Source organism: Lissotriton helveticus, chromosome 6, assembly GCF_964261635.1.
Source record: "Lissotriton helveticus chromosome 6, aLisHel1.1, whole genome shotgun sequence".
NCBI classification, from domain to species: domain Eukaryota; kingdom Metazoa; phylum Chordata; class Amphibia; order Caudata; family Salamandridae; genus Lissotriton; species Lissotriton helveticus.
The window spans coordinates 712,650,703-712,668,699 of NC_136067.1; the positions used below are offsets into that span (position 1 = coordinate 712,650,703).

The 17,997-nt window shown below is 38.7% G+C and overlaps 1 protein-coding gene across 1 annotated transcript in view; it reads right to left on the bottom strand.

The window, feature by feature from the left end:
• LOC144762906 (trypsin-2-like) overlaps positions 1-17,997 on the bottom strand; it is a 107,607-nt gene that overhangs the window by 29,767 nt on the left and 59,843 nt on the right. The window contains exon 4 of the mRNA XM_078648203.1: positions 17,398-17,534. Within this exon, the coding sequence (XP_078504329.1) occupies positions 17,398-17,534 (137 nt within the window). The remainder of the gene's footprint in view (positions 1-17,397; positions 17,535-17,997) is intronic.

The following is a 17,997-nucleotide window of genomic DNA, read 5'->3' on the forward strand; positions in this document are numbered from 1 at the left end:
CTACCATGAAATGTAGATGACATTCTTGGGTTTGTTCTGGTTCTATATTTGCAGCTTATTAGCACAATGACTTCTATTTAGTTACTGGAAAAGCAAACAGGCACATACTGACCTCCAGACAAAAATACGCCTCTTTGGAAAACAACACTCCTTCGAACAAGTACCTAAGGGCAATTTTATCATATAGTTGCTATTAAAATAAGTGCTGGTTTAAAACGCATAGCAACATTGACAAAAAAAACAGCTTGGCTCGGCCAGCTGCTGCTCTGGTATGTTTATTCCACTGGAAACTGGAAGATTAAGACACTACTGTCAGTGAGGCTAGGAAAGAGTTTTGGAGATACTGTAGCGCTGAGGTTGATATCACTGATAGTGGGGAAGGAAACCTAAAAATAACCCAAGGGCAGAGGTTTCACAAACCTGATGGGATACTTAGTCTTACACAGCACCCCCACTTCATGTCACTGGTGTAACTGCAGCTGATCCACAACATGAAACATGGCCCTCTTAGTGAAATGTAATGTGTTTTAAACTCAACGCTGATTCGGTGGTCTTGGAAATTAGGGCAGTATACTGTGCTGTTTGCGGAACACTGCGATGGTGAGAAGGTCATCGGGTTGTTATAAAAAGAGGGTCTATGGCGATTTGTCCATCTGTGTTTTAATGTACACGCAGAAATAAAGGCATGTGCAGTGTAGATAAAAGTTAGGCGTGCTGCGCCATGCTGAAATATGAAGCACAGTGTCTGTGAAGCAGGCACCATGCTTATAAAATAAAAGCTGCATGCCCCCCAAAATCATATAATTTAAGAAAGTTTGTACAATTCAAAGATGCTTACACACGCTGCTCACTAACACACGCTTACAAGAAAAAATTGTGCCGCAGGAATAGCACAAAAGCACTCAAGTCAAAACATACCAGTATTTAGGCGCCGCTGCATTGGAGGAAAGAAATGACAAGGAGGCACAAAGAGTAAAGATTAACCCCTAACAAACAAATGTTTTTAAAGGACAAGCGAAGTAACAAATAAAAAAGCAATGTTTGTCTGTAAGCCCACTAAGTATATGCAACATGTCTCAAAGAGACAACACATGCACTGCCTAGGGTCAACCTAAAAATGAAACTGCACAATGTGAGCGATGGCGTAATCAGTTGTGCATCGTCCGCTGCTGTCTCACATAAGGAACTGTCCTTTTCTGTACTTTGGACGAAACCACATGGCTTTGTTATGTTTAATACTCCTATTGATTTTGCATTATTTACTTGATTGTATTTTTTACTTATTTATCACATATGATTTAAAGGTACAGTCCTCAGTTTGTTCAATCATGCTTTTTTGCAGAGCAAATACCTAGTAAACCTCTGAAACTTCTCTTCTGACCCTGATTCAGTCTTCTGCAGAGTCCCAAAGGATCATGCCTAGCTGCAACTTTTTTTAATCTGTACATGGAACCATTGACAGATGTAATAGACAACTCCGGTGCCAAATCCATCAATGTGCTGATAACAATCAAATTTACATAAAAAGGTCTCCTTGACTAACATCCATATTCTAAAAAACTGCCTATCTAACCTTCACAAGTGGATATCGAGCTACTTCATTGGACTTCCTTAGACTTAACACCGTCCATGCTCATGACGAGCTCAGCTCGTCATGCAGTACACTGCCCGTGTGCTCATGACGAGCTGAGCTGTTGCTACATTTGTTCTTTGCGGGTGAAAAACTATTTAGTTTTGTGTTTTGCGTCTCACTTATTTTTGTCAAAATTGTTTGTGTTGCTTTTTGTTGTAGGCATGTATATAGTGTTGTATGATGTATTAAGCCTTGACTAAACATTTTTTGTTTTGTAAAAGAAAAAAAGAGAATAAGAAATAAGAGAAAAATAATTTATGTTGATTACAAAAAATAAAAATTTGTAATCATGTCCCCGTGTATGAGTGATGAAGTACAGAATGTTTGATTAATTTCATAATGCATATTTGGCATAAAATGGGTGAATTAGTAGTCTCCTATTTTTAAAGAGTCTAGTATTTGTTCCTCCTTTCTCCATTGTTCTTGTTTTTTGCATTTGTACTTACCCAGGTAAAGGAGGGTAATTTGGGTTAACCCCTTTCATGTTTTTTTAGCTGGCACTCATTCATCTCTTCCCTTTGCTTCACAGAATACATATTGCAATGTATTCGTCAATGTCACAATGATGATGAAGAGTTCTCTATAGGTTCCATTCTGAGGTCACAGCCAAAATGGCTAAATTAAATGAAATCCAAAGGTATTTCTTTGGGGACATTTTTGTTAATTCCTAAAGACTAATGCTTTCTCGTTTCCAAAGATAATGCTTATAATGTGCTTGTGTTATGCACTGATCTGGAAAGTCAATAGAGCAGGGCTTTATCGCACCCACATGTAGGAAAGTAGACGAAATTACCTTTTTGCCTAAGGAAAAATTGGTAGGTTGAGTCAATTGACAATTTGGTTCAGATATAATGTGACTAAAGAAAGAGTTTAATATTCAATAATTTGAAAAAAAAATTGATTCACTGATAGGCAACCTACATTGCCTTTGGTGTGTCTCCTTTACAATGCTTTCCCTGTTATTGTGACTCAGAAGTGATATCCTTGTCTAAATGGTATAAAATAATGGAAATAGCAGAGGCAAAAATGAGTGAAAATTATATCAGTTTGTGTGTCCAAGACACTGCTATTCACTGGATGATCAAAAGTACTGAGCAAAATATTTCCTACTCTCACTCCAGAGGGAGAGTTAGCCCCCTTCTCCTGTTACCACATACAACAAAATGTCCCATGTACACCTAGTGGGCCCTATAGCGCTTAGAGGACTTATGGGGTAGAAAGGGGCATTAGTCCTCATGAGAAGACTTTACATGAAATCTGTGTGCAAGTAAATCTCTGATTGTTGTGAGGGTTTTTCTTGCTCTCAAATAAGGTATTCTTGTTGCTATAATGTAAGGTGTATTATTAAAAAGCTAATTGCTACACAGGGACCTTGTCAAATAAAACTGTAAATCATTGAAGTTATGCAGACTAAAATTGTTCAGTTGGGGCTACCAGATACCCCCATGAACACTGGACAACTTGCTTTAATGTTTGCAATTATTTTAGAAACCGTTATCATTCAGTATCATAATCCAATTTTATGATAGACTAAAAAGAAATAAGATTAATAAAAGATAGCCTGTTGCTTGAGCATTGTCCACAGGGACATGGATCCACCCAGGAACTAAACTGCATGGTACGGAATAAAATGTATCTGTCTACTGTTCGTCACACTCTTTCAGCACCCTACTGCCATGTTTACAGGTGGCTCTAGGGCAGTGTGACCGGTGTGACCTCACCGGGTGCTAACTTCAGGTGGGGTGTTGCGTTTGAAGTATATTATAGTTTTAAAAGCTCCTGCTGCCGCATTCCTGGCCTCCAGCAATTTTCAGGCAAGAATAAAAATGTCAAGAAAACTCCAGTGATTACTGTTCTTCCTAGAGAGAGATCAGAGGTTTGTCTAGTTAAAGTTTTGACTGATGGTAAGGTAGCGCAGAGGGTAATTATGCCTGCTGCAGAGAACATGTACCATTCAGATCACAAAGTGCATATATTGTAAATAGATCAGTGGGTTACAGCTGTTGCCTGTGTGATCCTTTGTTACTTGTAGTTTATAAGTTGTAATCCTAACATAGAACAGTGAGCTATTAACTGTCATCAAAGAGCTGCATGCAAACAGCAAGGTAGAGATTAGAGCGTTATGATTTTTCCCCCAGTCCCAAATTCTTACCTTGTGCTTCTCCAGCCCAAGCACTATTAAACTATCCTGCCTACCAGTATGGATGGTATGTGAATCCTACACTTGCAGCTCTCTGCCCTATGTCACATTTCCTGTGCAATGATTTACACACCTCTGATTGATTGTCTTTGTTTAGAGTGTGTGATGTAAAGTGCTCTGAAACCCTACGAACGGAATGAGTGGCGCTATGAAACTAATTAAATGCACCTGAGAGAGAGAGGTTCTGGAGACATGAGGGGCACTGTTAAAGGGTGGTGGTGAGGGAACCGTGCCGGACATGGTCATTGGGTGCACCAACAAACATTGTTGCTCTGGTCGCCACCAGCACTAAAGCCAGCCTTGGGCATGTTCACGCCCAGGCAAATACATACAGAATTCCGATTCCAAAAGAAGTTTGAAAATAACATTTGAGACTTAACTTTCCCTGATGAAAGCAGAATCAATTAGATTTTAGGATTTCTTAATCTGCCTTAACACATTCCAAGCTTAAAATCATCAATATAAAATATCACAAAACATGTTTTTCATCCGAACTGTGACATTTTGATCCCCATTCTCAAATTAACCAGCTAGCCCATCTAATAAAAAGACCACTGCTGATAACAGCCTACGTCTGGGCAGTTGATGCCGCTCTCATTCCATCTGTAGGAAATAACTTAAAAAATTGAAATTCCGACTTGCCTAATAAATCAGGGGCCATATTACCAAGGTGAAGTATCACCGCTTTTTCGGCGAATTGTGCCGAGAAAGCGGCGATACTTCTAGTGCCCTATTAACAAGGGCATGCTAACGCCTGCCTCAAGCCACTTTGCATGTCAGCGAGAAACATCGCTAATGACATGCAAAGTGGGCGTTCCCACGTCCAACCACATGTAAAATGTAGTTGGAGGTGGTAACACCCTATTACCAAGGCAGGCGTTGGGAGAAGGAGACCTGTGATAAACTTGTTTATCGCAGGTCTCCCAACGCCTGCTCTGATCAGGTGTTCGGCATTGATAACATGGGGGTGTGGATCATAAAGCTGAATCCACCCCCCCATATTACCAAGGCACACATTAACGTGTAACAACAACGCTTGTTTTCACGCGCTAATGTTCCCTATCGGCGGCTATCGCCGGATTTAATATCGCCTATGTGCTGCGCGTTGATAATGACGCGCTAACATGGCGATAGGGAAATTTGCGATGTGCGTTTTTTAACGCACATTTTGGTAATATGGCCCCAAGTTTGTACTTTTAAAAAACGACATGTAGACATTTGTGCAGAAAATAAAAACACAGAGACTTCAAAGGAGAAATTATCTAGTTAATCATGCTCTTTTCAAATGTTAAAACATGGCCAAGTATAATTAAAAGTTAATACTAGATTAGGGTTCGTTTTAATTATAGAATGTGTTTTCTGAACGTATGCGAATTATTAAACATGTGTGCAGTAGTAGTGTATAGTTTCTATTAAATTAACTCAACATTTGAAAAAATTGCACAAGAGTAGTGGCTGCTAAATAGAATTTATAGTTTGCATCTTGCTCGGAAGAAGCTTCATTTGAACTTGTAGCTAACAACAGATCGATATGGTTTTAGTTGCTTGTAAAATGTTATTTTAAACAAGCACACTATTCATGAACTGAATTAAATACTCTTTTATTTACTGTAAGAATATACTGCAAACTCGTTTTAAAATGCAGTACCACACTATGCTCTAATGTTTTCTGTTTAAATTATAATTTTCTCTCGCAGCTAATGCAATGTGTTTAGTTAGAACAACACCTTTCTCTATAAGAAGGTTAGGAAATTAAATCATTTTAAATAAGTTTCACATGTGGAGTGAGGACAAAGAGATAGCCAAAGCCTGATGAAGTGTGTGTGGATAGGAAGAAGGGGAAGGGCACATGCCTTCCAGAGAATGCTGGATTTCAATTGGAAAGACAAAACCAGACCACATGTTTTGTAACATTTTACCATTTATGAACAAGTTCCTAGTTTGGGAGTTGCAGCACTAGAGGGGAGAAGACTTTCTTAGATGAGAAAAGAAGGAACAGAACTAGAGGGGGGACTGACTTGCAGACCCGAGATTGAGAGAGACAGAAAAGAGAAGCAGTGCGGCTTTGATTCAGACGTGAGAAGGGGAGAAGAGGGATTCCTTTAGATCAAGAACAGTTTCAGCTGGAGTGGGTGGAGGCAGAGCAGAACGACAGGCTGAGTGTCTTTTTGACATTTATTAAAATCCCAAGCTTTATGTTTTGACTAATTGGCTTTACCAAGACTTATTTACTCTATACTTTATTTTCTCTTTATGGGAAACTGTGCAATTATTAAATATTGATATATTAGCTCCATGCTAAATACACTCTTGCCTTTATTTTTGAACTTTTAATGGGTTCTGACTGACATCATTTTTGTCTAATTCTTCTAATTCTTAGAATAGGGATTCTTTCCTTAATGGAATGTGCTGTATATTTATTATAATAGGATCTGAATTAAATTGTATGTTTCTACTATCAATTCAGTAACCTGATTGATATTTGACTATTCAATAAAGACTCAGAGAAACCTCTATCTTTAATTATAAAATGAAATCCTTTAACCTACTCACAAACTCTCATTATTGACAAAAATATTTATTTGTATTTGATTTGCGTGCTTGTGTTTATGAAGTAGATCTTTTAGTCAAAATACGGTGGCAAAGATATGTCACCTCTAGAATACATATTTGTCTGGAAAAAAGAGTAATAGTAATTAAAGGTAATTCTGCTACATTTACTAAATTTACAGAGAGAAATTACCGCAAGAGTTCCCCGCTAATACATCTGTCCTACAAGTACATAAAGAGATCAAATTCTAAGAGAAGTTGAAAAACAAATTTGAGATTTTCAGTGATGGAAGCAGAATCAATTACATTTTAGGATTTCATTCCCTGCCTCTACAAGTTTAAAGCTTGCCATCCATTATAACATGTTATACATTCTATGTTTTTTACCTGAACTGTGGCATTTCGATCCGCTGCTTAAATTAACAAGGTGGCCAAACTAATTAAAAGCCTACTGTGGTTAACATATTATGGGGGTCATTAGGATGACGGGCGGACTTAGTCCACCCGCCATCCCATCGGATTATGGGACCACCCGCCATAAGGGCGGGAGTCCCGTGGGGGGTATTAGGATGCGCCCGCCACAGTGGCGGGCACATCCTGCATTTTTAACATTGTGGCGGGAGGTGCTCTTCACCATGGGGGTCCACAGGGGGACCCCAAAGTGAAGACCGCCGGCATCTCCAAAGCCCATACTAATATGGATGGCGGTGTCTGAAAGACACCGCCACCATATTAAACCTTTTCCGCCCCGGTCGCATGGCGGTGGCGATCCGCCCGACATCCTAATGGGCCCCTATGTCTGGAAAGTTGAAGTCGCTCCTATTCTGTGATTATGTACAGTGCATTGTCTCTAAGACATCTTCAGGGACCCGGTTTTTGCCCTGTAAAGTCCTAAATTCATTCTTTGCTGAGCATTCCCACAAATGTGTACTTTAACAATTGACGGGGATTAGATAGCCTAGACTGCGGATTAGGAAAATGAATACAAAGGGCCTACATTATATAGACATGTCACCTCCAATGATATGACAAATACCTCACCCTCCATGGTATTTCTATTCAGAGGAGCAATGTGGTACCCTTAGTACCGGAAATGATAAACCTACTTTGTAAAATTCACTTATATGATATCCTTTGGTAAATATGTTTATAATTATTTATTTTAATAACCGTTTGTTTTGGGATGTGACATGTCTTTGCTATGGCGTTCCAGCGGTGTGATATTTATTTCTTCATCAGTGTTATTACATACTTATAGGACTCATGTATGTAAATTTAAACCTCACATACCATAAGTAAGCAACAATTAAAATTTACATACATACATACACTGCAAGGGACACAGTGAAGTGATGCCATGGTGAAGAATAAATCCTATAGTTTTTAAACACATTGATATATCTTTCATTCACCATAAAAAAAGAAAAAGAGTGTAGATGGCAACAGTTAAAAACTAAATACACAATTGAAGTTGGATAGAAATGCTCTAAAAAAATGGGAACATTGTGTGAAAAATGTGTGATAATAAATACACACTCCTACATGAGAATATAGTGAATACTCATGGTATGTAACAAAGGGGAATGAGAAAGAGAGAAAGGAGCATCTAATGATATACACATTTGAATTATGTTGAGATGAGGGAATGAGAAATTGCAAATAATACAGTTCAGGGTGGTAAATGTCCTATATTAATGGTCTAAAAGCAAAAAGCATCCTTTGGTCAGTACCTGAAGGGGGCATCAATAATCACTAATGGCGCTGCGAGGCCTTCGGGTGGTTATGCGCTATATAAATGGAATTTTCAATTTCAATTCAATTTCAATAATGCCTTTATTTAGGTTCACAGTCTAAATATCAAATCCTAAATATCGACCTACAGAAATATCGAGTTGGTAATATCGAAGGTATAGAATATCGAGGTCAAGAATATCGTTGGAAAGGATATAGACCCTAAGGTAAGTAATATTGAATTTTTTTATTTCGATGTAAGTAATATCGAAGTTAGTAATATCAATATCAAATATATCGATGTTACTAATCACAATGTTACTAATATCGATATTTATATTATTGTTATGTATTTTATTATGTATTTAATATGTGTGTGTTATATGTCTTTTGTTAAGTATTCTACTGGTTTTATTTCATATGTATACTATTTTTACATGTTAATAATGTTTTTTTGAATCAATTTTGTGTTTTAGTACCAGAGCGGGTTGTGGGTTTATAGGGGAATTGGGTGGGAAGTAATTTAATTGTAATTAAGTAATGATTTATTTTTATTTATTGGTATTGATAATTATTTTATTTTTAATTCATTATTAATTGGTCATTCATTTTTTAATAGGTAATAAAAAATGTAATGGGTAATTATTTTTTAATTGGTAATTAATTTTTTTAACCCCTTAAGCGCTGTGCACGTTCAGCGGCCGACGGCACCACTACCTCCGTACTGATGCCGTCGGCCATTAAACGTTCGAACTGCAACTGCGCAATGGAACGTCCAGCACTGGAGCTGGACGTTCCATAGCAGCTATGAGGTTAATTAGTAATAATTTTTTTAATTGGAAATTAATTTGTAATAATTGATTAATTGATAATTATGTTGTGTATTATTTTATTATTGGATTGGGTTGTGCGTTTATAGGGGAATAGTGTTGGAAGTAATTGAAATCTAATTAAGTAATTATTAAATTTATTGTTCGATATTGATTATTAATTTATTGGACATTAATTATTAATTGGTAAATATTTTATATTATAATTTTTTGGGTTATGAAAATTAATTGTTGATTAATCATTAATTGCTAAATACATTTTACTTAATATTATTTATTAAAAAATTTAATTAGTATATTAAAAAGTAAATATTAATTGGTAATTCATGTTTAATAAATACAATTTTTTGGTATACAAAATCATTTGATAGTTCAATATTTTTTATGGTTAATCAATGTTTAATAATTAATATGTCTTTTGTTATGAACAATATTTCATGGTTGAATATGTATTATTTGGTAAGTGATATTTATTAATTAATATTTATTGGTATTTATTATTAATTTATTGTTAACTAATTTTTCAATGGTAATTATGTTTTTAATAATTATTAATGGATTTGATTGATTGAGTGATTTAAAAATAAAATTATTAATAATTTTAAATACAATTTTTTTTTATAAGTATGTTATATTTAACTTCTAATAGCGTAGAACAACACTTTCCCTACTGTTCCACACTCTGGAGTTGGAATAGTAATTTTTACCCCGACGCTATCCAACACTTTCCCTACTGTTCCACTCTCTGGAGTTGGAATAGTAATTTTTACCCCTACGCTATCCTACACTTTCCCTACTGCTGCACTCTCTGGAGTTGGAATAGTAATTTTTACCCCTACGCTATCCAACACTTTCCCCACTGTTGCACTCTCTGGAGTTGGAATAGTAATATTTACCCCTACGCTATCCAACACTTTCCCTACTGTTGCCCTCTCTGGAGTTGGAATAGTAATTTTTACCCCTATGCTATCCAACACTTTCCCTACTGTTGCATTCTCTGGAATTGGAATAGTAATTTTTACCTCTACACTATCCAACACTTTCCCTACTGTTGCACTCTCTGGAGTTAGAATAGTTATTTTTCCCCTTACACTATCCAACACTTTCTCTACTGTTGCACTCTCCGGAGTTGGAATAGTAATTTTTACCCCTACGCTATCCGACACTTTCCCTACTGCTGCACTCTCTGGATTTGGAATAGTAAATTGTACCCCTACGCTATCCAACACATTTCCTACTGTTGCATTCTCTGGAGTTGGAATAGTATGTTATATTTAACTTCTACGCTATCCAACACTTTCCCTACTGTTCCACACTCTGGAGTTGGAATAGTAATTTTTACCCCGACGCTATCCAACACTTTCCCTACTATTCCACTCTCTGGAGTTGGAATAGTAATTTTTACCCCTACGCTATCCTACACTTTCCCTACTGCTGCACTCTCTGGAGTTGGAATAGTAATTTTTACCCCTACGCTATCCAACACTTTCCCTACTGTTGCACTCTCTGGAGTTGGAATAGTAATATTTACCCCTACGCTATCCAACACTTTCCCTACTGTTGCCCTCTCTGGAGTTGGAATAGTAATTTTTACCCCTACGCTATCCAACACTTTCCCTACTGTTACATTCTCTGGAATTGGAATAGTAATTTTTTCCTCTACGCTATCCAACACTTTCCCTACTGTTGCACTCTCTGGAGTTAGAATAGTAATTTTTCCCCTTACACTATCCAACACTTTCTCTACTGTTGCACTCTCTGGAGTTGGAATAGTAATTTTTACCCCTACGCTATCCGACACTTTCCCTACTGCTGCACTCTCTGGATTTGGAATAGTAATTTTTACCCCTACACTATCCAACACATTTCCTACTGTTACATTCTCTGGAGTTGGAATAGTAATTTTTACTTCTACGCTATCAAACACTTTCCCTACTGTTGCACTCTCATGAGTTGGAATAGTAATTGTTCCCCTTACGCTATCCAACACTTTCTCTACTGTTCCACTCTCTGGAGTTGGAATAGTAATTTTTACCCCTACGCTATCCAACACTTTCCCTGCTGTTGCACTCTCTGGAGTTGGATTAGTCATTTTTTCCCCTACGCTGTCCAACACTTTCCCTACTGTTACACTCTCTGGAGTTGGAATTGTAATTTTTACCCCTACGCTATCCAACACTTTCCCTACTGTTACACTCTCTAAAGTTGGAATAGTAATTTTTACCCCTACGCTATCCAACACTTTCTCTACTGTTCCACCCTCTGGAGTTGCAATAGCAATTTTTACCCCTACGCTATCCAAGACTTTCCTTACTGTTCCACTCTCTAGAGTTGGAATAGTAATGTTTACCCCTACGCTATGCAACACCTTCCCTACTGTTCCACTCTCTGGAGTTGGAATAGTAATTTTTACCCCTACGCTATCCAACATTTTCCCTACTGTTCCACTCTCTGGAGTTGGAATAGTAATGTTTACCCCTACGCTATCCAACACTTTCCTTACTGTTCCACTCTCTGGAGTGGGAATAGTAATTTTTACACCTACGCTATCCAAATCTTTCCCTACTGTTGCACTCTCTGGAGTTGGAATAGTCATTTTTACCGCTACGCTATCCAACACTTTCCCTACTGTTCCACTCTCTGGAGTTGGAATAGTAATTGTTACCCCTACTTTATCCAACACTTTCCCTAGTGTTCCACTCTCTGGAGTGGGAATAGTTATTTTTACCCCTACGCTATCTAACACCTTCCCTACTGTTCCACTCTCTGGAGTGGGAATAGTAATTTTTACCCCTACCCTATCCAGATCTTTCCCTACTGTTGCACGCTCTGGAGTTGTAATAGTAATTTTTACCGCTACGCTATCCAACACTTTCCCTACTGTTCCACTCTCTGGAGTTGGAATAGTAATTGTTACCCCTACTCTATCCAACACTTGCCCTACTGTTGCACTTTCTGGAGTGGGAATAGTAATTTTAAGCATTAAGCTATCCAACATTTTCCTTACTTTATTTTTTTGGAGAGTTTGAATAGTAGTTTTATTTTTTGAGCTATTTAATATTTTTTGTCTTTTTTTAGATAATGTAGTATATAATTAATTTTAAAAATATTGAAAGTAACATTTTTTAATTCATTAAACATAATTATTTAGTTTTTATTTATGTTATTGTTTTATGTGTATAGATAGATTTGTAATTTATATATTTTTTAAATAATTTATAAGTTATTAAAATAATTATTAAAACTGATTAAGTATATATATTATATATTTGATAAATGTTTAATTAATGTTTTATTATTATATATGTATTACTTATTGATTTTAAACATTATTAAATATTTTAACAAAAAAAACACAATATTTTTAATAACTATATTTTTAGCATCGATATTTTATTTTCGATATTTTTGTACTTACCATGTTGTAGATAGGATGTTGATATTCTTGCCTTCGATATTCTGGTGTCGATATTTCTGTAGGTCAATTTTCTGTCCGTCGATATTCTGTCAGAGATTCCTTTATTTCAGGAATTCATTTACAGGGCAACGTGTGTAGAAAGTGGCTATTATAGGACCCACTAATAACTTTTTTTCTTACTAAATTTCCATTGACCAGGTTTTGTTTTGCTTATTTTGTTCAGTGATCAGATGATAATCCTTATTTTTTCCAGTGCTTTTCTCAAATTTGTTTTATATTCTCTGATATCCCAAAGCTTACTTTAATGATTGTAATGCCGATGTGCTGACCAGTTTTCTATTAAGATGGAAACAGTATTGACTATTCTCATCTTTCACACTAGCCAGCAGCATCTAGAGATTTGTGAAAGTGGTGGACCGTAAATATCCACTCGCGTCCCAGATACAGAGCAAAGCGTGTGAGCCCAACCTCATCCAGAGAGGGCAGCAATGGTTCAATTCCCAAGAACAAATGTAAATTGATGCAAATAATGCATTCTAATGCACTATTAAAGTCAAACACATTTCATAAAAAGCTTTAGCCTCTCAAGTCACAGTCATGAAATATCCCACTAAAATGCAAGTCTGACCCTTCCCATCAGACTTGCATTTAGTGCATAACCTCAAGAAAAGTTTGAAATGATGGTAGCAAAATGGTGAACTCCTCAGAGTAATTTCACTAAACTATGTCTATGGCACATGTTTCATATAATTTTTCTTCACCTCTTCATTTCACTTCCATTAATTTTTCTGCCTTGCATGTTTATCATCTCATGCTATAGAGGCCCACAGTACACCAATCATTACCACCACCTCACTAATGGTAAGCAGCAGTATACTCTGAATGCCCCAAACCTGGCCCAGCACTGTCAATCACACTATACATGTGATGCATGCACTCTCTGCTTGAGAGTTGCTGAGAGCAGAATGAAGCTTCACTCCCAGTGCAGAGCACTAGTGCATCCATACTCCAAAAAAGCGATTCTTAACCTTTTTACATATGTGGACTCTCAGTGAACCACTACTGGAAGCTGGGGACAATGGCCTAAAGAATGACTATGATTTGAACACCAAAACAATAAAAAAAAAGACAGAAACAAGTACACATCAAACAAATATACAAACTGTGGAATACTTAATTTAATTCACAAACAATACATTCATGAACATCAACATTTTAATTTTAATGGGAAACTTGGAGCTTTTAGAAAATGTGTTTTATTTCTAAAAGACAAGACAAAGCAATATGCTGGACTCTACCATGTCAGTGTCTTTTTGCCTCGTAATACATGCTCTATTTTTGTCGGCACAAACCAGTATTGCTTCATTTGAGGTCTCCAATAGTCATTACTTGATTCCATTTGCGGTACGTTCACTGCCCCCAATGAATAGGATAATGATACCAACTTAGGGGGGTCATTAGGATGACGGGCCGACTTTGTCTGCCCGTCATCCTACCGGTGATCGGGAACGCCTGCCATAAGGGCGGGGGTCCCATGGCCAGCATTAGGATGCGCCCGCCACAGTGGCGGGAGCATTCAGCATTCATACCATTGTGGTGGGCAGTGCACTCCGCACCGCCCGCCACAATGGCAGGAAGGCATGCTGTGCACTTCCATGCACAGCATGGCAGGCACCGCGCGGTGCCTGCCATGCTCTGCATGGAACTGGTACCCCCCATGTGCACCCCCCTTGGGGGCCCGCAACGGGCCCCCACAGCAGACTCTGCATGCCTTTCCGTGGTGGCATTGCCGCCACCGAAAGGCATCTTGAAAAGCCCATGCTAATATGGCTGGCGGTGTCTGATAGACACCGCCACCATATAAACCCTTTTCAGCGGCGACAGTCTTTCCGTCCGTCGCGGGCCCCCCAGCCATACTAATATGGCGTGGGGTCATTCCGGAGCGGATGGCGGGCGGATCGCCCCCGCCAGGCCGGCGGTGGCTACACCCAGCCTGGCGGGGGCGATCCGCCCGCCATCCTAATGGGCCCCTTAATGTTTAGCTTCTAATGATGTATTTCTTCACACATTAACAGAACATTTTAAAGTTTTGAATTTTCCAGCTTTGCCTTTAGTACGTATATATACGATAGTGATCAAGGCGGAGGCCTCCGCCGAAACGCGTCTGAGCAGCTAACAGGGAATTAAACCTGACTTTGAAATGGAAATTCACGGTGTCAGTGCCTTTACTTTGATGTGAAGTGTGGATTGGTAACCAATATATATATATATATATATATAAATATATTCTTTACCACACCAAGCTTCGAATAAAAGACGGCGCTGACTCCGTGAATCTGAATCCAAAAACGATTTATTGCATGATCAGTTGCTGCTTAGACGCGTTTCGGCGGCTTGCTCTCGCCTTGTTCACTACATCTGCAATGCATTTGACTTAGGTATATATATACATACATGTATGACATGGGTTCAATTGCAAAACTGGTTACAACTAGCTGTTGCTAACGTAACCTGGCTACTCCCTATGTATGGACATAGAAAAGTTCATGACTTGCACATTTGAAAGGCATGGCCGTCTTTCTACACTTTTCTGTCACAAAAAAACGTAAATTATATTAAATTAAATTCAAATAAACCTTACAATTCTGTCCTTAAATTCAATACGTTTCTTAATGTGCTAACTGATAAATCACTCCCGTTGAACATACAAGCTACCCCTCTGTGTTAATTAAACACCATTACGCATTGTTTACACAAGTTCGAATTGAGTACGTGTGACTTTGCTCATACATGGTCCCGTTCACGTTAGTGATGTAGGCCGTGATTGGTTACAGTGTTACTGCGGTTAAAAGTGTTCGTTCAATAGGTGTGGCCATACGCGGAGGATATGATGAAAGGCGGCTCCCAGCGGGTTTGTTTACTTTGGTAATCAGCTAAATACAACACATGAAAGATAAATACAGTAAGTGCTAAATCGGTTACATTTCTTTACCATACATCCCCGTGGGCACAGCCCGTAGTATTTCCAGTGCCTCTTTGTATACCAATTTGTATCAGCGCCGCGGTCATACCTCCAGATAAATGCACAGTGCATGAGAGTCTTTGCCACCCGCCATGAACACGGCACTTATTAATCACTTGGACCTAAGTTATAGGAACACTGCGCATCAGGGCCTGCAGTCTCCAAGTGGAGCTAGTGATTGAGCGCTTGTGTTGAATGTGTGTGGTGAGTGGTGGGTGAACAGTGAAAGTGACGTGAAAGTGGTGAGTGTTAGAAAATAAATAAATGTGAGTGCGTTGTCCCTTATTTACAGGTGAGGTGAAAGATGTTTATTAAAAATCGTGAACTGCAGATGTTAAAGAATGGTACTTGGGAAAGAGAGAGTACTGGCTGGGTTACAGGTGTACACTTAAGGCTTCATCCGCATTCAACCCGAAGGGGATCTTGGAGTTCAACAGAATTATGTATCTTGACTCCAGGCGGCGTAGTGCAAGTTTACGGTTACCACCCCTGGTGTTTCTAGGGATACTGTCAATGACGAAGTATGTTAGACCTTGGGCATTACCCGAGTGTGTCTCATGTATGTGCCTTGCCACAGGGTATGCTTGGTCGTTGTTTGTGATTGCTCAAAAGTGCTGCAGGATTCTCACATGGGCTGGGTGAATTGTCGAACCTACGTATCTTTTACCACACACACACGTCAGTACGTACACCGCATGTTCCGTCTTACATGTGAAATGTTCCCTGATGGTGTATGGTGTTCTTCTGAAGGGGACATCTACTATGGTGGTGTTAATGCCGTGGTTGCAGGCCTTGCAATTACTGCATTTTTTGAAGCCCTTCTGCGATTGTAGCCAGTTGTTTGGCTTTTTTATGGCAGGAGCATTGCAGACCAATTGACTACGCATAGACTTGGCTTTTCTGAATGACACTAGTGGTGTCTTGCCCACTGCCTGGCCGATGGTTGGGTCATTACGGACAAAGGGCCAATGCCTTCTCAAGATCTTGCGGAGGTTCGTGTGGTATCTATTGAACCCAGTTATTAACCTGGGAGGTTGTCTTTCTTGGTTAGCACTATTTTTTGTCTGCTTCTCCTCTGGGAACAGTAGTTCATGTCGTGTTTTCTTACTGCATTTTAATTCTGAATTTCGGCATGTCTTTTCTGAGTACACCCTCTTCCTGAGTCTAGTACATAGTTTCTGTTTTGCCTCAGTAAGTCCCTCTGGGGTGCTACAGTTACGCGTCATCCTCAGGTTTTCAGCATAGGGGATAGATTGTTTGAGGGGTGTGGGGTGGAAACTATGTGCGTGTAGTATCGCGTTCCCTGCCGTTGGCTTGCGGTATGTTCGAGTTTGTATCCTGTCGTGTTGGATAAACAATTCTAAGTCAAGGAATTGTATTGTCTCAGTACTTGTGTTACATGTAAATTTTAAGTTCAATATATTTTCATTCAATTCACATGCAAATTTCTCAGCACTGTCCACACTACCCTTCCACAGAATAAAAATGTCATCGATAAACCTTTTGTATACTATCACATTGTTTGTCATTGTCTCGGAGTGTAGTACTTGTAGCACCTGCTCCTCCTACCAGCCCATATGCAGATTCGCATAGCTGGGGGAGAAGCATGTTTCCATGGCTGAACCTTGAACTTGTTTGTAGTGCAATATATAAAATATATATATACCTATAAGTATGTATAACTTAACCTTCAGATGTTTTTTAACCTTATAAATGTCTCAGACTCCCTAAGTAGGTGTCACAAACCCCCATGGGTCCACAAACCACTGCTCTACAAAAACTGCATAACTGTAAGGGCTCCCCTGGATTGATGGCCCAATCCACAGATAGGTCTTCTCTGTCACTCTGACAGTCTGGAGCTGAGGAGCAAAGCACTGAACAATATCTCACCTTGAGAGTGACAGGGACAATTTGAGGATTGTCACTAATCACAATAGGCAAGCCTTCCTCACTACAATATCTAGCATGAAGTTCTATAGTGCAGGCATGAGCTGAGCCTACTTTTATTTTTACCTGGCAGGAGTCCTGTTGACCGCGCATAAATCCGGCACACATCATGTTGCTCGTGTAGACAGCTGGATAAGACTCCTCACACAGTGCATTGGAAATAATTGGCAGATTCAGACATTGGAGAGCATCTGCAGGCATTGCTGAAATGAGAAGGCAACATATATTTATTTATTTATTTGGAGCTGAAGCATTTCTTGCATAAATACTTGAAATAGCAATATAGTAGTACCTAAGGGCCATATGTATCAAGCCCAAATGCGTTCGCAAACGCTGAAATTCTGCGAATTTCGGCGTTTGCGAACGCATTTTTGCTAAATGGTATGTATCACACAAATCTGCAAGCAAAATAAGGAATCGCAAAATTTGCGATTCCTTATTTTGCGATTGCATTTAAGGAATCGCAAATTTTGCGATTCCTTAAATGCAATGTAAGAACCCAAAAAAAATTGCTAAATGTCCTTAAGGAATCGCAAGTTACCACCAACTTCTAGTTGGTGGTAAGTTGCAAATTCCTTGAAAAATGCAAATTTTTGCATTTTTCAAAGTGCCACGTGACGCACATACATGCCCTTAGGGCATGTATGTGTGCCACATGTGCACCCA